Genomic DNA, 21,247 nt, shown 5'->3' with positions numbered 1-21,247 from the left:
CGTCGAAATTTGAATTCGAGGTCTCCTTGACCCGGTATCCGATAAGGCGTCAAGAAACTAACTTTAGGCTCAAAAACTCGAAACGCACTCGGGGACTCTAAAAATTCAACCAAGACTCATTCCAGACTTAGAATCACCCCCTGAATCCAACGATGTCCTCGGAATTCCATTTCGAGCACCGGAACCTCGTTTGTTGACCAAAGTCAACTCTTGATCAAAATTTCACAATTTTTGCAACTTAGGACCTCAAATCTTCGTTTTAACTCCAAATTCGACTCCATAAATTCTCATAGACCCGTTTCGACATTCTAAAACTGCTGGAATAGACGGAAATCCGATTCGAAACTCCAAATGACTAGAAATAGCACTTTTAACCAAACTTTAACTCTTAAAAACTCAATTTTCCAAAAACTCAACTTTTCATCAATTTTCCTTCAAACCAACTTCGAAAATACAACAATTAGGACTCGGGACAACTATCGGGAGGGGTAAAACGGTCATTTTATGAAAATTTCCAAAAATGACCTTTAGGGTCATTACATGAAGTAGGTACATTCATGGGCAATGAAATATTTACCCTTACCTCATTAATTTTCACATTTTGTCGTTCAACACTCTCACTAACTTCACCATTCTCAAGAAATTTTGCAAATGGACCTGGACATTGTTCTGATTCGTTATACTTTTTTTTATAATATTCACCACCTCTATCTGACTTAATGATTTTCACTTTCCTATCTAATTGTCTTTCAACCTCATTAACGTACACTTTGAGAGCGTCTGTTGCTTGAGATTTTTCTTTCAACAAATAGATAAATCCATAACGTGAAAAATCATTGATAAAGGTGATAAAATATTTTTCTCCACCTAAAGATGGAACATCAAAGGGTCCGCAAATATCAGTGTGTATAATTTCAAGAAGTTGAGTGCTCCTTGTGACACATTTGTTAGTATATTTGGCTTGCTTTCCTTTAATGAAATCCAAACATATATCAAGATCAGCAAAATTTAAATTCGGAAGAATTTCATTCTTTACTAATCCTTTTAATTGTTCTTTGGGTACATGACCCAAACGTTTATGCCACAAATAAGCAGAACTTTCATTTAGTGAACTACGTTTAATTCCAACATTTTGATGAATAGTAAGCAGGGATTCAGAAAAATTATTATCGAGTTTCAATTTATATAAACCATCAATAAGAACACCATAACCATAAAAAATAGTATTCTTATATAAATTGAAACATCCATGTCCAAACTTAAAATCAAATCCAGAAATATCAAGTCTTAAAAGGGAAATCAAATTCCTAGAAACTCAAGGAACATAAAGAGTCTGTAATAGATCAAGGTGATGTCTTGTCTCCAAGATCAATCGATAAGTCCCTTTACCTTCAATTTTAGCCTTCATGCGATTTCCCATGAACAAGATTTTTTTTTTATTAAGATTCGTAGTTTGGATCGTAGTAATCCCTGCAACATAGTGGATACATGAGTAGTTGCACCAGAATCAAGCCACCAAGTATTATCAGGAACTTCTACTAAATTTTGATTCGAAACATACAAAGGCATTAAATGTACCTTTCTTTTCAAACCAAGCTTTACGTTTCAGACAATCTTTCTGATAGTGTCCTTCTTTTTTACAGAAACGACACACATCAACCTTGAGTTCCTTATGAGCATCTTGTGGAACTTTAGCAAGTGCTTTCTTTTTCTTAAACTTGTTGGCTTTTACTTTAAGTCCTTTACCAGCTCCTTGACCCATGAGGTTAATGGAATGACCTCCTTGTTTCTTAAGTCTCGACTCCTCTTGAGTAAGCATATTGGACAATTCACTAACATTCCACTTATCCTTAATAGTGTTATAGTTAATTTGAAATGGTCCATACTCAAGAGGCAATGAGTTCATAATAAGCTGAACCAATAAGGTGTCATCCACTTTCATCTCCAAGGTCAAAAATCTTGTTGCAATGTTAGTCATCTCGATGATATGATTTTGCATATTACACGACCCATCAAACTTCATGATCGTGAGTTCAGCCATAAGTGTACCAGCGAGAGACTTATCAGCGAAACGAAAATGTTCTTCCACAAACTTCAGGTATTCCTTGGCACTTTCTGTTTGTGGAATAGTACTCTTAATGTTGTTAGCAACAATCATTCGCATGAACATAGGGCTTAATATGTTAGCGCGTCCCCATGATTTATGAAAAGAATTCTAATCCTCACTGCTCTTATCAGTAATGGAAGTGGGTTTGTCATTTAGCAGAGTCAAGTCAAGATCCATCACACCTAACTGGAACTAGATTTGTTCATGTCATTTAGAGAAGTTCAATCCATTGAACACAGTAACAGACAAAGCATGTGAATGAAAAGGAATAACTGCAAATAGATATACATGCTCACATATCAAAAATAATGTGAATTCAGTAAAACGATAAAAGTACATCGTATTCTCCTTTGGGTAGATACTACGATACACTATCATAATTTAAATGCCATTTTTTTAAATCTTTAATAGGCAATTAAATAATTTTAACCAAACATATACGACATCTTTGGATATACAATATATGTTTGATTGAAAATATTAATTTACCTCATAATTTTTCACTATTCGTAGAATGATAGATTCACCTTTGGGTAAAATTTTAAGTTCTAGCAATAGTGAAAGTCAATTTATCTATTTATTTTTCAATATAGGCATTTAATTAACCTTCATAGATAAATGACAATTTTATGAGTGCATATTTTGCTTAACCATACTAGTTTGGCCACTTTGGTGACTAACAAGCTATATGAATACAAATGCATACATAATCTCATAAAATTTTGTGCATGTGAATAATTTTAAACATTTTAGTTTGGCCACTTTGGTGACTAACAAACTACAGAAACATAATACATGCATCAAGTGATCATAAACATGATATGTGTAGACGTTAATTTCTCTAGTTTGGCCACTTTGGTGACTAACAAACTATATAAATACAAAACACACATAATATCATAAAATTTTGTGCATGTGAATAATTTTATACATTTTAGTTTTGCCACTTTGGTGACTAACAAACTAAAGAAACATAATACATGCATCAAGTGATCATAAATATTTTATGTGTAGACGTTAATTTCTCTAGTTTGGCCACTTTGATGACTAACAAACTACATAAATACAAATTCACACATAATATCATAAAATTTTGTGCATGTGAATAATTTCATACATTTTTGTTTGGCCACTTTGGTGACTAACAAACTATAGAAACATAATTCATGCATCAGGTTGAAAAACCTGACTCAGTCTCTCTTGAAATACTGAATATGCCAATAAATAATGAATTGTACTAATCCACATATGTCAAGTGATCATAAGTATTATATGTGTAGACGTTAATTTCTCTAGTTTGACCACTTTAATGACTAACAAACTATAGAAACATAATACACATATATTATTTATTGCTTAATATAACGACCACTTTGATTTATTGGACAATTTAAAACAAAACATAATAATTACATTATGGGAGGATTAGCTTAAGGGTCCAAACACAAGCACAAAATTAGCTACAAGTTTGATTATAATTTGAAGATAACGTAAGAGTATATAGTAACTTGTGGCCATAATTACTATTACAAGTTTAACTTGGAAACACCAGAAAACTGAATCATACTTAAAACCAATCAAGTTGCATGGACAACATGTATTGATGCAATCTAGCCAATCACAAGAAATTCAATAAAAAAATTCCAGTGCATGCAACAAAGAAGCACATACAAGAATAACGAATAATGTAGCATCCCCAAAAGAGAAGAAATTTAAAACGGTTAATTAGCATACATTATCAACTCGAACTGCTTTGTTGTTATGTACACAATTTGAAGATAACGTAAGGTAGTTCACATAATTCATTAATACAACACTACATAATTTTTTATGCGGTTACATAATTTACGAAAATTATCGGTTCAAACAATCCAGGCTCTGATACCACATGTAAGATTAAATACTTTGATGCATATCAAGATCTTGAACACGATAATCTTACATAGAGATCGTTAGGGGCACATACCTGATGAGGAAGACATCATCACATAGAGAAGCGGAAACGTTAGTCGTAAATTGGTTTCTACCTCCTTGCCCTAACTTTATGTTACCACAACCGTCAGCGATGGAATTATTGTAGAGAATATGTGGTAACCCTAATGGGTGGAGGGAGGACCAATTTATAGAGGTTATGACTTAATCTGGTACGTCCATTAAGTAACCAATGTACGGACGAGATCTATTCCTTATTAAATATTATTTATGATATTACTTGGATTACAAGTAAACTTGAGTCATAAGTAAGAAATAATTAATAATAATTCTTACATATGAGTCGAGGCCTCGGGCTAATCTATGAACATGAAAACTTGATGGAATAAATGGTTAACTGAGAAGGTATAAGCCTAACGACGAACACATGAACACATGAAATCATGTTATTGGTTCGGACGACTCCTTTATGTGTCTCCCAATTTGGGCTAATATGAATCCTCATGACATGTAATCATTTTCACACCCGGCAAGGTGTGAAATGGCTTAGTTGATTGGGTCAAGATCACACTCCATGTACTCACATGGTGATTTATGTCGATTATACTAATTATCTTTCATAACAAACTAACCCATAACTAATTAAGAACCTAAATGTAAAAACATGTTTGTGACTCTTGATTCGCTAATTACTTTCTATGATTCTGTTGGGCATCCTTTTTCTTTATTTATATGTATGTTAATGTTTCATTCTGTTATTTTACATATAGTTCTATTCCACATGTATTTATATCGCATATCTCAATGGGCCTTAAGATTGGGGTCAGGATTGAAATGGATATGGATTTGATATAGTTTTGTAGTAGGTCAATTTTATTAGTTGGTTTAATTACTTGGGTGAGTCCCTTTAAATAAATAATTACTATTTTTAAATATATTTTTTAGTTATTACCATTTATAGCAATATATAACAGTAATATATAGTTATTAGATTTATCTCTCTTGCAAGCGTCTCCTTTTCTCTCTCTATATATATGCTCTTTCTTGATCTCTCAACAATATGAAAGAAGTTGGGCTTTTATCAAATTAAAGGCCGAAGATCCATAGAGAACTTAGGGTTATTTTATAGGCCGAAAAATCTTAGGCTGATTAATTTGCAGAGAAGAAGTCGGTTAGTTTCTAATTTGCTATGATGTTTGGGGATGATTCCCATTTTAGTGAAGGTTATATTAATATTCATGTTCATACCTGATAATATTTGAAGATTTGAAGATATGATTTTTTTTTAAATTATATTAAAATAGGAATTATGTCTTCAATATGCATTAAAGATGTATTATGTCAGTATCACATTATATTATAAATAATTATGATATGCATCACTAAAGAGGGAGTGATGTCTGCAATATGTATTAAAGATGTATTATGTTAGTATTATAAATAATTTGGATAGACATTGTTAAAGAGGGAGTGATGCTGTCTGCAATATGTATTAAAGATGTATTATGTCGATATTATATTGTATTATAAGTATATTATGAATAATTATGATATGCATCACTAAAGAGGGAGTGATGATGTCTACAATATGTATTAAAGATGTATTATGTCGATATTATATTGTATTATAAATAATTCTGATAGGCATCACTAAAGAAGGAGTGATGTCTGCAATATGTATTAAAGATGTATTATGTCGGCATTATATTGTATTATAAGTGTATTATAAATAACGGAGAAGGGTCAAAAGTACCCTTAAATTATTCGAAATAGCTTAAATATACCCTTAAACTATATTTCGGCTCAAAAATACCCTTTCCATCAAACTATTGGGCCATACCTATCATTCTAGTTAATGAAAGTATCGATGTGTGTGTTAAATGCCACATGGACGCTACATAGATGTCACATGTGCACGCCAAACAGACCCCACCTCCACATAGACGACTACGAAAAAGGTTTAGAACTATCCTTAAATTATTTGAAATAGCTTAAATATACCTTTAAACTATATTTCGACTCAAAAATGCCCTTCTCGTCTAACTATTGGACCACACTTGCCCTTCTGTTTAAAAAAACATCTATGTGTGTGCTAAAATGCCACATGGACTCCACGTGTGCACAACAAACACACCCCACCTCCACAAAGAAGTATTGATCGTAATATGTATTAAAAAGTATCATGCATATATTATAAATATATTATAAATGAATTATCAAAATTATTTTGATTGGTATCACTAAGAAGGGATATGTTAGCAATTTTTATTATAAATGTATTGTTTATGAGTTTAATTCAATTTTAATATAATTATGAAACAAATATAATTCAATTTTAATACAATTGAGAGACAATTTTGAAAACTCCGTTCAAGCTTTAATCTGACATTTCTCCTAAAATCAATGCTAAACTTAACCAATCTTTCTTAAAATTAAGATATAAACTCCAAACGTTATTTTCAATTATTTGAAAGAACAATCCAAACTAATCACAAATTTGTAAAACTCATAATATAAATTTAAAGCTTGAAGCTTTATAATGACCATCAATGGTGAACCCTTGTTGCTGTAATTTTAGAGATTTGGAATCACTGATAGCGCACACGAATTTCTGGGTCTTTTTTTTTTTTTTTGGATGAAAATGAAGCAACAAGGTTGAAAATTGATTTAAAGATAGTCATTTGGGAGAAAATTTTGAAGAAGAGAAGGAGAAATTATAGAAAAAATGGTAGAGAAAGAAAGGCGGATGGGTCCTTTGGACTGTTGTACTATGATCAAAATGATCTTTAATGTATATGCGTTGTTTTATTTTGGTCCTTAATATATTACAAAAAGTATTCATTTTAGTCTTTTATCCTAAATCTAACCAAAAACTACAAAAGAATGTGTTATATTTAACGGTGGACCCCACATGCTAACAAAATATAAGAGTAATTTCCCTAGATAGTCACCCATGTTTGGGAAATTACCTAGTAAAATCACTTATGTTTGTTTTAGGACTACAATATCACTCAACTTTACCTATTTTTCTCAAAATATACTTGACACAAAAAAAAACATTATCTCTCTCCTAATGGGATGCCATGTCACATTTTTTTTATTTATTAATAACATTTTTTTTAATTCTTTAAGTTATATCTTTTAGTTTTAAATTCATATTCTTTAGTTGTAGCTTTATTATTTTGGATGTCGGTAATATCTTAAGCTTGTAGCTACTTTGTGTATAAAATCAATGATCGATGACGAAAAATACTTTAATTATGGACATCTTAATGAACCTCTTCACATTAAATTTGCGCAAACAAAAAGTAACTAACAACTTAAAATATCTAAATTCATATTAAAATTTAATTAACTTTCTAAATTCTATCGATATCACATAAATTAAAATAATAGATATTGGGCTCGTGCTAGCATAGACACATGTGTCTAGTTTTAAGCATACATGTAAGTTTTAAATTTTACTTCTTTAAAGTAGAGAGTTCTAAATCAATATTTTATATATATTTTTAATAATTTTAAAATCATAAATATAACTAAATTATGTGTAACCGAAGGTTAGCTCCGCTCTTGATTTCTTGCGAGAATCAACATGGTTTTATCTTTATGACTATATATGCAATAATTAATTTCAAAAATAAAATTGAATTTCGTACTTAACTTAATGAAGGATGAAAAGTTAAGTATGCAATTGAAACACAAATTTCGTATTTTAACTGTCTATTATTTTCTTGGGAAAATTGTATATAATAGCAAACTATTAATTCAAATTAAATGTTATAAATATAGTTTGGTTTAATTGTACCCCATAGCAAACTATTGCTATTTAACCTCTCTCCTGGTGAATCTCGCTTGCCACTCTCGTTCTCTCCCTCGCCTCTCTCGTTTTTTATACAAACGCAAGTGTATAAAGTGCGTTTGTGTTTGTATAAAGCGAGAGAAAATTGTATATATACATATATTTTCATTCCCCTCTCTCCCCTCTTCCAGATCTCGCTCGCCACTCTCCCAGATCTCGCTCTCTCACTCGTCTCTCTCACTTTATACAAAAACCGCAAATTGTATAAAATGCGTTTGTGTTTGTATAAAGCGAGAGAAAATTGTATATATACATATATTTTCGTTCTTCTCTCTCCCCTCTCCTAGATCTCGCTCGCCACTCTCCCAGATCTCGCACTCTCACTTCCCTCTCTCACTTTATACAAAAACACAAATGTATAAAATGCGTGAAAATTGTATATATACATATATTTTCGTTCTCCTCTCTCCCCTCTTCCAGATCTCACTCCCCACTCTCCCATATCTCACTCGCTCACGCGTCTCTCTCACTTTATACAATTGATCTTTTTGTATATATATATATACCAAAGCAGATTATACAACTGCTTTCTTTTGTATATGTATAGCGAAATATACATATTTATGTTTGCTATGGAGCGCAATTATGCAAAGTTTGCTATAGCATACAAATATGAATTTTGTGTTTGCTATATGTGAAAGTTGTTCTATTTTCTTTATCTATCTAAATTGTTATTCCCTTTGTATTAAAATAAACCTTGATTTATAATGGTGGTTAAATGTTTGAAATAAATAGACACACAACAGGGGCACAAACACTACATACAAGCAGGGGCACAAACACTTCAATTCCTAATGTAGGCATTCCACAACTAAACTACTTAGTATTAGGAGCCTACAAACATTTAAAGAATTAAAAAAGATATTATTAATAAATTAAAAAAAATGTGACATGGCATCTCATTAGGAGAGAGATAATGTTTTTTTGTGTCAAGTATAATTTGAGGAAAATAGGTAAAGTTGGGTGATCTTGTAGTCCTAAAACAAGCATAAGTGATATTACTAGGTAATTTCCCAAACATGGGTGACTATCTAGGGAAATTACTCCAAAATATAATAATGTTATTTTCTTTGCAAGCTCCAAAAAAGAGCTCCATGATTTTCATCATTTTTTCTAACTCTCTTAAAATATTATTTTATCTCTCGATTTCTAAATATTGTTCTCTATTCTCATTTATGCATATTAAAACTCATGTTTATATATGATGTAGCTTTGTGGAAAATCACTTAGCTAAGCTTTGGGTGTCTTATCTTATTGGAGATTTTATGATATTTTCTGTTTACTGATTCGACCGTAAAATTTTAATTTTATCAATATATTTTTTGTGATTAAAAATTATTCTGTCATTTTGATTCACTGAAGTAAGAAATCACATTATCATTAACAATTAAGGAAGCTTTCGCACTAGATTCCGTCAAGTTGTTGTTTTGGGCTCATTTAGATCTTAATTTAAGCTTGAATAAACTATCGACAATAACATCAGAAGGAGTGTAATTTAATAGCTAAAAATTGCTTTGGAGTTAAAATAATATTTATGAAAAGAGAAAATAATGAATTTTGTTAGAGAAAGTAGAGAAAATGGTGTTGTCTATGGAGCTATTTCTTTAGAGCTAACAACGAAGATAACAATGGTATAGTTTGTTAGCTACGTGTGGGACTCGCCGTTAAAAATAACACCTTCTTTTGACATCTTTGTTAGATTTAGGGTGAAAGGCTAAAATGAACACTTTTTGTAATACATTTAGGACCATTTCAATCATGTGTGATATATTAAGGACCAAAATAAAGCAACACATGTACATTAAGGACCATTTTGATCATTTCTCTACTATTTTAATTCTAAAAAAATGTTATATTTTGTTAAGAAAATTCTATTGCCATAAATGGTAAATAGTTTCTTAATATAATATGCCTAGGTGATTTACCCTTTAAATAAAGATGCTTTGGATTTTTTTGAAAAAGAAAAACCTATTTTTTCAAACCTTTTAAGGTAATATTTCAAATACATATTACCTCTATATTAAGAGTTTCAAAATCACTATGCACGAAGGGATTTTTTTTTCTCTTAAGTATATCATATTTTATTTTAATTATACGTGTGTTGGTTGATAATTCAGTTTACTTATACACAAGCGGAAGAAAAAAGAAAAGAAAAGGACTAACAAAGGAAAAGTTTCCAAAACCAACTATAGGAAAAAGTTGTGGTAATCCTTTTTCAATAAGAACAATGACTTTTTTATTTATTCTATATAACTTGCACAAACAAAATACATTCAAGTTTGGCCTATAAGAAAGAGATAAATAAATATCTGAAACGACGCGAAAAATCCAAACTCATAGAGAAGGGCCGGTGGGGGCATTTGGGAAAGTAGTTTGGTGTATAAGGTTTTAGCTTTTTAATTTGATGGACGATAAAAGTTCTCACTATGGTAGTAGTGACATTCTTCCTTCTCTTGGCGCCAATAGTATTTGCAAAATTAAGCTCCGTTGTTACATCATCTCTCCCTCTAATCCCGTTTACAGGGCTTGGGATGCAATTTTGCTGCTTCTTGTTTTCTACACAGCATGGGCGTCACCTTTTCAGTTTGGATTTCTAGAAAGACCTCAAGGACTTATTGCTATCTTAGATAACATAACAAATGTCTTTTCTGGCATTGACATTTTCCTCACATTATTCTTTGTTGCATATCTTGATAAATCAACTTACACTATGATTGATGACCCAAAGCGCATTGCTTTAAGGTATGTAAAATCCGGGTTTATATTTGATTTGATATCCACCATACCTTTGAAAGCATTGCCTCAATCATATGGATACTTGAGTATGTCTCGTCTATGGCGTCTTAGAAGAGTTAGTGTTATGTTTGCTAGATTGGAGAAAAACATCAAGTTCAGTTACTTTGGAGTTAGAGTAGTCAAGCTTATATGTGTCACTCTTTTTGCTGTTCATTCTGCTGGCAGCTTCTACTACTTTCTTGCTGCGCGGAAAAAAGATAGTAGGGAAACATGGATTGCACTAGGGAATTTGCATGATATATATGAGTAGGAGAAGGAATATCTGGGATCTCTATGTAATATCTATGTATTGGTCTATTACAACGCTTACAACAACTGGATATGGGGATTTGCACGCGGTTGCTACAGAGGAAATGATATTCACCATGATGTATATGCTATTCGACCTCGGGTTGACTGCATATATTATTGGAAACATGACCAACTTGGTTGTCCATGGAATCAGTAAGACACAGAAATTTAGGGATGATATTCAAGCTGCCTCAAGCTTTGCACAAAGGAATAAGCTGCCTGTTCGACTTGAAGAACAGATGCTAGATCACTTGTCTATGATGCACAGAACAGATTCGGAAGGTCTGCAGCAGCAAGGAACTCTTGAAACACTACCCAAAGCTATTCGATCTGCCATTTCACATCATCTATTCTATCCACTGGTGGATAAGGCCTACTTATTCCACGGGGTATCAAATGACTTGCTTTTTCAACTGGTTTCTGAGATGAAGGCCGAGTATTTCCCTCCAAAAGAGGATGTCATTTTGCAAAATGAAGCACCTACAGATCTGTACATTCTGGTTACTGGAGCAGTGGAACTTATATCACATAGGAACGGAATGGATCAGGTAGTTGGCGAGTTAAAGACGGGGGATCTTTGTGGATTGCTGTAAGCCTCAACTTTTTAATGTTCGAACCAAAAGAATATCCCAACTGCTACGCTTGGATCGTACTTCATTTTTCAACATCATTAAAGAAAATATAGGAGACGGGACAATAATCATGAATAATCTCCTTCAGCATTGGAAAGAGCAAACGGACCCAATGATGAAAACAGTATTAGCAGATATAGAACATATGCTGGCTCAAGGAGTAATAGACATGCCTCTTTGCTTATGTTTTGCAGCAAACAGAGGAGATGATCTTTTGTTGAGCCAATTGCTAAAAAAGGGTATGGATGCTAATGAATCTGATAGCAATGGACGTACAGTTTTGCATTTAGCAGCTTCAAAAGGAAGTGTTGAATGTATTCTTCTACTACTCGACTTTGGATCAGATCCAAATAGAATAGATTCTGAAGGAAATGTTCCATTGTGGGATGCAATGGTGGGGAAGCATGAAGCTGCGATAAAATTGCTTGTGGACAATGGAGCAACGATGTCTTCAGGAGACGTAGCTCAGTTTGCTTGCTTTGCAGTGGAACAAGGCAGACTAGACTTGCTTAAGGAGATCATCAATTATCGAGGTGATGTCACCCTTCTTAACAGCCTAGGCACGACAGCAATGCACACTACTATTTCTGAGGAGAATGTGGAAATAGTTAAATTCCTGATGGAACAAGCAACTGACGTTGATAAACCAGATGTTCACGGTTGGACACCAAGAGCATTGGCTGAATATCAGGACTACAAAGAGATAAAGGAGCTTTTCAACTTGATGCAACCAACTAGTAAAGAAACCAATGTCTGTCCTCCTGAGGCACCTGGTGCTCCCTTCCTTACCAAATATCAGAGCGATCCCACGATTCATCTCTCCACTCCGGGAGAAACAACATCACCTAAAATTGACAATTCAAGAATTCCAGACAGAATAACCATCGGTTGTCTAGAGAAAGCTCATATGCGTAGAAGGGTTGTGCTTTTGCCAGATTCCATTCAAGAGCTACTTGATATCGGTGCTGAGAAATATGGCATCTCTCTCGCGAAAGTACTAACTGAAGATGGAGCACTTATTGAGGACATTGCAGTGATAAGAGATGGAGATCATCTAGTTCTTGCTACTTCAGAAAATTAAACACAGCTCAATTGTACATACTTCAGAAATGAATCTGATTAATCTGTAAATTTTGTGCTCATCATTTTGAAAATGAGATAGGAAGCATCTTACCCCCACAGTGGTACTTCTCGACGTGAATCCAAAACAGTCGAACCGCATAGTGGTACCAACACCGGGTGGGCAATTAAAAAGAAGAATGTATTTAGTAGGTTGATGTAAACTGAATTCTTCAAATTCTGGAAATTCTTTATCTTTAACACTGCATTCTGGTATACAAATATACAATATTGTTTCTTTTAAAATATAACGTGAGTTATTGCCTAAAGGTCTGTGGAGGAGCCAAAGTGATGAGTTCCAGTCCAACTCTAATAAGGTATGATGTCCGGGTCAACTTGATAGACACCTCGACTAATTCTATGGAATACTTGGAGCTTTATTTACACAGAAAATCTAATACTGCAGGATACATAGAAAATACCAACTGCTGACAGGTCATATGATACAAGATTACAAATGTCTTCATTTTTCTCTAAACACCATTTTATCGACTTCTCTTCAGCCTGAGAATAAAGGTTAACATTCGTTAGATAGCGACAGAAGCAAATATTGAACAATAGTTGTACATTTATGCTCTACTTGCTTACCCAAATCCTTAAAGGACTCAGCTGCTCTTTGAATGTTTCCAGTCTTGGCTGAACGATATCCTTCCCTTTCATCCGGATATCATCAGGCTGCTCAACATCAGAATCATCCACAAATGACATAAACCACAATAACTTGGGAGGAAGTAACCTAATTTCTTTGCAATAGTGAGGCGTTTATAATTTCGTAAGGACACACAAATAACTTGTGGGCACGAAATCTTTTTCTGCTTCTTCTACATTTCTATTTCAGAATTTATGTAGTTTCTTGATTGTAAAATAGAAACTGATTTGTTAAAGAACGGGTTGAAAGACAGATAATAACAATTTTTTCGTGCCTTAATGAATGACCTTTTTAGTCATGCTGTACCTTGACTCAGAAATTAGGGGTGTGCATAGGTAGGTTCGATCTGATTTTATGTATTATCGATTTGATTTTGCACAGCCCTACCGGAAACGAGTGGACTTCAATTTGATTCCAAACAGATGTACAAAGAACCATCTAATATCATCTTATCATATTTTGATCCCCACATTGAACTACTAACACCAAATTTACAAAATTGGAATTTCTTCTATTTCTTGAGCATTCCTCCCTTCCAACTCTCTAAGGTTATGAATTCGAGTCACCAAGGGAGCGAAAAGGACAGGAGCTCCCAGAGAAGAGAAGGGTTAAAAAAACGAAAAAAAATTAATACTACATAGTTTGATCCCCACATTCAAAGAAGTTTGGTTTAGACAAACGAATTCCAAATTCAATCAGTAAAATGTAGACACAAAAGAATATTTGTTAATCATTTACAGTAAGGTGCACATTCTACTCTCTATAGTTCCAAGGTGCATCAGCTTTAATTCTGTTCCTGTTGCTCAATTTCTGCATCCTGTAGGTATAGTCTTGCAGCATGGATCAATATGCCCGGTAAATGGAGGAAGACGGTGAATGTGCAGTTGACGAAGTTAATATCTCCTAAGTTAGCATCATACAATATCTCTTGGCTATATATCACAAGGTACCCCATGAATAATGTCTGCGCAAGGTGCATCTATCACAACCAGTATTCAAGTCACTTATAGTATTCATTCATTAGACAGAGGCGAGTTCAAAACTAGAATAAACAAGTTCAAAAAATGACTGTGATCACATTGTATGCATACAACTGCTTACGTTTATCGCCCAATGAATTGTGTGGCTGCTGTCCAAGACAACAAATCCAAAGGTGGACAACATTATGACGAAACAATATTTCATGCAACCAAGGTAGATTTTTCTCCTTTTCCTTGTTCTGATGATTCTATACAAGAAACTTCCACAACCAGTTGTTGTACCTGCCAAAAGTCGGAGAACATAGCTGGAGAACAACCATGGAATGTCAAGATTTATCAAAATATTCTATAGAAGGGCTAATCAACTACACATACAGAAGGAGCAAAGTAGTAACAGAGCAAGCAAATGTGGTAACAACATATAAATTAGCCAAGAATGCACAAATTCTAGTTGCCACTTTTAGCAAACTGCACAAGAATGGTATAAAATGCGATGGAGAGCATCACTTGTCTTGAGAAAGAGAGCAGCACATTCATGCGCAAAAATTAGGATTTCCGATAAATCTAGTGATTATTAAGGATCACAAGTATATATACAATCTCTCTTTGTACACAATTGAAACTACAAAAAACAGGTTCTTGATAATATGATATGACAAGAAACCAGTAAAAAAGAAAACACAGAAAACTTGATCAACAACAGATATCTAAACATTGTTTAGCATCATTTGAGTCTTACCGTTGCTCGATTTTGAAGAGATAATTTGTAAAAGCATTAACAGAAGCACCGAATAAACAGGCAGCCAACATCAAGAGTAAGACCTGTTAGGATATACTATTAACCATGCGTTTTGATATAGTATTATTATTGAACAATTGTTATTCATTTATTCAATTCAATAAATTGTTACATTAAATAGATCAATTGTCATATATGTGTCCTTAACTTATATAGTAGATGATTTGGTGTATAGAGTTTAAGCTTATACACAGAAGATTAAATCATCGGTTCTTATAAGTTAAAAGTTATAGTTCACAATCGTAGATGGAAATTTTGGACAAAACCATCAGAAAGATTGTAGCACGAGATTAAATGTAATTTATCTTGATTATGAGAATGGTATAGTTCTAACTTCTCATGCTAGTGCATTTTGTATGTATTGAACGGGACTAAGCAGAGATAGATGTTTTAGACTGACTGATAAAAACATATTCTCTAAACTGTTAAATGTACTTATATTCTTAATCTTGATATAACGATTATGATCTGTATATATTAATTATCGTTTTGATTTATTAAAAGGTGAGATTCTGAGATGGGTCAATATGCCTGGTAGATTGGATGATAATAATATATATTGGTGAAATAATTAGTTAGTTGATGGAATCCATGTCTCAGTATAGAGATTGATGATACACCTTTTTATGAGAAACTTATAAGTTTTCATGTGTAAACCCGGCCGGTAGATTTATGAATCTGGCACATGAAATAAGTTAAGTGTTGCTCTAAAGGAAATTAATCATTGAATTAAATTCGTCAGTAATTTAATTTATTGATTAGTATCTGGAATCTTAACATGGGGAATTACATAAGTGTTTAATGGTGAATTTCGAAATATATATAGAGGAGTGCAATTACGAATTTTTAGTGGAATGATTTGTAATTTATTATGGTAAGAATAATTCAAATTAATTATTTGGAATTATTTCCATAATAGGAAGCCTCAGTAATAAATTATGTGGTCCCTCCAGTGCCCAATTTAACTAGAACTCAGAATCCTATTTTCTAGTAGAAGAAGGAAAAGTAACGTGTATTTTTCTTCCAAGAAAGAAACGTGAGTTTTGGGGTTTTCTTGAAGAATAAGGATTTATACTTTCTTCTCCTTTTTGGACTAGGAAGACATCTCTATAAGTAGGGATTCTTCTAACCTAGAAAGACAATTCAGTATTCTATACGATACTTGCCCACCCAAGTATTGAGAGAGTTCAATTGTTATTTGGGATCACTGTAGAAGACTGTAGAGCTGGAGTTGGATTTGCTTCAAGATATCTGCACACGCTTCAAGAGGTAATCTTGAGTTAATTTTCAGCATACCTTGTATGTGATATGTATTTGTGATTGTTGCCTATACTCATGCAAGATGTATGATTCTGGAATGCTTCGCTGTGTATGCTATTTTCCAACAAGACCCTCATCTTCTGCATAAGACAGAAGATTTACATTATTAGAAGCAACTTCAAGAATAATTCAACAAAATTTACGAGTCATTGATCACGTACCACTCTCCCTGGTGGAGTATAGTAAATCAAGATTAAACTTGCTACATAAGAAAGGACTGTGAATTTCCACCCGGCTACTGAAATCCATCGTACGTAGGATCCAAAAGTAGAGCTCAACATGGCACAGAAGGGAGTAAGATACACCTATTAAGCAAAAACCAATCAATCACAGGAAAAGGGGAAATCCAATACTTAGAGGCAGAAGCAAAAATGTATTCAATTTCTATACTACCTTCATACTTTCAAGAATTTAATTTCATAATTTTCGATCTTTATAAAGCCAAAGACTGTAAAATTCAACTCAGAAGCAACTTTCAACACTGAATATGGAGCAAGGCTTCAGTGGCAAACTCGCTACTAAAAAACAACTTGGGGATTTTATCACTAACGTCTAACTGTATAAGCAAGTGCAAAAGAACAGCAAAAAAAGGGCAAACATCAATTTTTTCTGAGAATATCGAAATTCAGGAATACCTAAAAATCTTGGGAGAATCGAAATTACGATATAAGAATTGGGGATTTTAGCATGATCATCTTGTGATCGACTATTACGTATGACTAAACCAGATTACAATAAAGAAAAATCTGAGAAAAATTTCATGAATTACAACATTTTTATTTCTTACGTTGATGATCAAGTAGAAGCAAAGAAAAATGAAAATTCATGTAGTATGTACCTTCTTCAAGCTTGTATGAACTTCAACCAGAATTTCATCCATATTCATCATATCATCTCTGTTCCAATTCCTTACGAAGTAAGATTTCACATTACTCATCACGTCGTCTCTGTTCCAATTCCTTCTGAAATAAGATTTTACATTATTCATCATTTCGTCTCTGTTCCAATTCCTTCCGAAGTAAGATTTCACATCATTCATCAAGTCTCTATTCCAATTTCTTTCGAAGCAAGATTTCACACCATTCATGGCCTCAATTTTTCGATTTTTTTTTTTTTTTTGTAGAGAGAATGAAAAATGAGGAAGGTGAGCTCTGTTTACTCTGATGAGTTCGTTACTAACTATTACCCCTGACCGTTATTTCTTAAAGGATATTTACGGTTTTATCTTTCAGTTTATAGGCTGTCTTAAGGATAAGACAGGGGTAATTTCGTCACAAGAATCTCCAGGTTCAGCTCGTTGGCGGGAATGTTTTAGAAATTAACATTAAGTAGGGAATTTCGTTTCTATTTTTTTCCCCCTCTTTTGATTTTTGTAAATTAATCGCACTGCTTAAAAAAAGAAGTTTTTTTTTTTAAAGAAACATCTATTAATATGAGTAGTTTTTCATAATGTTCATATTGATTGATGTATAGTTGTATTACCCTTAGGACTTGAGAAATGATTTGAAAAATATGTAGTTCATGTTGATGGTAAAATAGAAAAAAAAAAATTCTTGATATGTTAAAAGTGATTAGTAAAAGAGAAAATTTATTTGAAATGGTATACCAGGAAAAGTGAACAGATGGAGTACTATTTTAGACCATCTATTTTTAGGGGTAACTTGCAAAATTCCTACTACTTTATGAGATAATTATTTTGATTCACACTAGTTTGTAACATGAGAAAATTGAATAAAATGTATCAATTAAGTCATGTTATTGGTTCAGACGACTCCTCTATATATCTCCAGTACGGGCTAATATGGATCTTCATGATATGTAATCATGTTTCACACCCGGCAAGGTATGAAATGACTTAATTGATTGGATTGAGATTACACTACATGTGCTCACATGATGGTTTATGTTGATTATACTAATGAACTTTCACAATAACTAACCCATAACTAAGAACCTAAATGTAAAAATGTGTCAATGACTCCTAATTCTCTTATTCCTTTCTATGATTCTGTTGAGCATCCTTTTTCTTTATTTATATGTACGTTCGTGTTTCATTATGTCATTTTATATATAGTTCTATTCCACATGTACTTATATTGCATATTTAATGGACCCTAAGATTGGGGTCCGGATTGAAATTGATATGGATTGGATACAGTTTTGGATAGGTCAATTTTAGTTGGAAAACTATAGAAATAGCAAATTACATTAATATTAAAGTAATATAGCTATAGTATACTTTATTTATTTATTATGGATATATTTCATTATTAAATAGCAAAATCTATCATAATCAAGTTTTTTCACCTATTTTTTACACTTCACTATTCCCTAGTTCCCACCTTCAAAGTTTCTCTTTCAATATTTCCCCCAAATCAACCGTTTCTTCCTCACTAATCTCTGTACAATCACTGTCTCTTCCCCCTAAATTCCTTACAATTAACGATCTTTGCATGATTTTCGGAGCTTATTTTTTATGGGTTTCAGTTGAAGATTTTTTTCACCAATCCAATGATGAAAATCACTACTCCAAAGAGGGTTGTAGGCAATTGTTGTATCCATATGAATGTTTTATAATTTGAACAGGAGGAAGAAATTGAGGTTCATAATAATACTTTCAAATTTTTATACTGTTGAATACTTATACATTTGAATACTTCTATTTGTATTATGTGTCATTGTCATTTGTATTTGACTATTAAAAATTGTTTAAAATGTTGAGTAGTTAATGTAAGTAGTAGTAAATGTAAGTTTAGTTTCATATTTTTTTACAGTAGAATATTTGTACACTTGAATACTTTTCGAATTTGTATATAGTGAGATACTTATATATACTTGGATACTTCTATTGCATTTGGTGTCATTGCCACTTTTATTTGACTATTAACAGGTCTATAAAATGTTGAGTAGCTAATGTTAGTAGTAATTAATGCAAGTGTAGTTTCATATTTTTATACCGTTAGAAAGATGGAGAAAATTAGAGAGTTTTATTGTTAAACGGATGAGTGGATATGACGTGCATAGGTCAGTAATCCTAGTTGCAAATTGAGGGGTTTAAATTAAGGGGCAAACAGTCAGTAGCAAAAGCTCCTTATGTAGAGGATTACAATTAGGGCTGTATCATTGTATTTAAAAAAACGATATATACATTAAATACAGTGATTTTTATAGACATCAAAATTACAGTTCAAACTTTAAAGATGAAACTGCTAAGCCATCAAATATGAAGAAAACTAGACTTCAATTGTCATAAGAAATGAACATATGAAGAAGTACGGCTGCTGTCTTATTTCAGACATAGTAATTGTCACTCCGAACCATATAATTGTAAATAAAAATTTTAATTTATTAAGTACAAATAATATATCCAAAACCAATATGTAGACAAGAATTCATAAACTAAAAATCTTGGCTCTGCTTCTGATAATAAACACTGCTCGTCACATCAGCAGACAGCAGACAACAAAGAAAACATGTATTTCCTCATGAGGAAATGTTCCATTTCTAACTCACAAAGTATGTGCTAGATGTTACAAATGAAATACATCTTTCTATCTTTTCTTACACTATTCAAGCAAGTACTATACAAGTAAAAATGCACAAGTAGTACACATATCCAATGCTTAAACAGCATGAATCTGAATGAAATGTTAATTGCGCGTGGGAGCGTAATTTTGGTTTACTATCTTCCAGACATGAGGTTTATCATACCTTGATTTCCATAGAAAGATCCAACATCCCAATCTTCTGTTGACGAAGAGAGTGTCATCAACGCAACAACTATTGATCTCATACTTGGTCTTATTAGGGGATTTTCATGGGTGCAAGCTTTGGCAAGCTGTGCCATCTGTGATTAGTGAAGAAATGGACTTTTTGTAAGAAGCTGAAAGAAACAACTGTTTTAGCTACTACCAATGCAAGTTTCATTAAAATCTTATTACCTTCCGGACTGAATCAAGGGGATAGTCGTCTCCGAGTCTTGGGTCAATCAGTTGGCGAAGATCTTCATCAGGTTCTGGCTGATTAAGTACTTCTTCAAACTATGATAAACAAAGGCAAAAGAGGGATCAATACTACGAAAAACTAGCATCAGAGTGTTATATAACTATAAATTGCCTATCAAAGTGAAGGAGGAGGAGACTAGTAAAAGGAATGAAGAGCAAACATATAGTCCTTTCGAAGAAATATGTAAAGAAATTTACCAAAGCAACAAGACCCTTTGATTCAGTTACAGAACCATTTGGCTTGACAATCGCTTCCTTGGCTGAAATTAGTTCATATAGGACAACACCAAAAGCATAAACATCAACTTTGGGAGAGACATCACCATACTGAGCATACCTGTAGAAAAGCAATATGCAAATCTGTCACATGAGGCACTCAAAAGAAATGCTTTAATCAGAAAGCAACAACTTAAGCTTTGAGCAAGGCATTGAGAAAACCTTGGTTTATAATTAGAACTACCCGTTTCCTGACTGACCGTGCACTGATCACCAATCATTTAACAAAAAACGGATACACCGACATAATTATGGAACAACTCTCAGAATAATAATAATGGATTCTCTTCTTCAAAGAAAAAAATAGGGTGAGGAACATCTCTGTTACTACTCTTAAGGTTTCAATTCAAAATGGGAAAACACTTACTCTGGAGGCATGTATCCAAATGTTCCCACAAGTCGTGTTTGCAAAGATGAGCTTCCAACTTCAGTCAGTTTCGTTAAACCAAAATCTGCAACCTAAATCAGACAATTAACACGATT

The 21,247-nt window shown here is 32.9% G+C and overlaps 3 protein-coding genes and 1 pseudogene across 4 annotated transcripts in view; 1 reads left to right on the top strand and 3 right to left on the bottom strand.

Annotated features, from left to right (window-relative positions):
- The window catches only part of LOC125839832 (ribonuclease 3-like protein 3), a 71,567-nt gene that overhangs the window by 15,579 nt on the left and 34,741 nt on the right, over nucleotides 1–21,247 (bottom strand). The gene's annotated exons all lie outside the window — the stretch shown is intronic.
- Nucleotides 10,303–12,712, top strand: LOC125839824 (potassium channel AKT1-like; annotated as a pseudogene).
- LOC125839706 (bax inhibitor 1-like) lies at nucleotides 14,170–17,571 on the bottom strand. Its single transcript, XM_049518694.1, has 6 exons — nucleotides 17,323–17,571; nucleotides 16,646–16,789; nucleotides 15,105–15,187; nucleotides 14,741–14,833; nucleotides 14,487–14,670; nucleotides 14,170–14,364 (listed from the first exon to the last, which is right to left on the bottom strand). Exons 1-6 carry the CDS (start codon nucleotides 17,569–17,571, stop codon nucleotides 14,170–14,172), a joined length of 948 nt encoding a protein of 315 aa, XP_049374651.1.
- LOC125839825 (chitin elicitor receptor kinase 1-like) overlaps nucleotides 19,941–21,247 on the bottom strand; it is a 66,687-nt gene continuing 65,380 nt past the window's right edge. For both annotated transcript variants that reach the window (XM_049518827.1, XM_049518826.1), the window contains 4 exons: nucleotides 21,132–21,223; nucleotides 20,687–20,825; nucleotides 20,426–20,524; nucleotides 19,941–20,331 (listed from right to left, as the gene is read on the bottom strand). In XM_049518827.1, the coding sequence (XP_049374784.1) occupies nucleotides 20,167–20,331; nucleotides 20,426–20,524; nucleotides 20,687–20,825; nucleotides 21,132–21,223 (495 nt within the window). In that variant the 3' untranslated portion in view covers nucleotides 19,941–20,166. The remainder of the gene's footprint in view (nucleotides 20,332–20,425; nucleotides 20,525–20,686; nucleotides 20,826–21,131; nucleotides 21,224–21,247) is intronic.

This window comes from Solanum verrucosum, unplaced genomic scaffold (genome assembly GCF_900185275.1).
Source record: "Solanum verrucosum unplaced genomic scaffold, falcon-dt-bn FXZP01000175.1, whole genome shotgun sequence".
Taxonomy (NCBI): Eukaryota; Viridiplantae; Streptophyta; class Magnoliopsida; order Solanales; family Solanaceae; genus Solanum; species Solanum verrucosum.
The sequence above is the reverse complement of the archived record's forward strand: the minus strand, read 5'-3'. Positions and strand labels throughout refer to the sequence as shown.

Coding starts and splice junctions, on each gene's coding strand:
- LOC125839706 (XM_049518694.1), bottom strand. CDS start 17,571: ATGAATGGTGTGAAATCTTGCTTCGAAAGAAATTGGAATAGAGACTTG. Junction 16,790..17,322: donor TTCATACAAGCTTGAAGAAG/GTACATACTACA, acceptor TTTGCTTAATAG/GTGTATCTTACTCCCTTCTG. Junction 14,365..14,486: donor CAATTCATTGGGCGATAAAC/GTAAGCAGTTGT, acceptor TGGTTGTGATAG/ATGCACCTTGCGCAGACATT.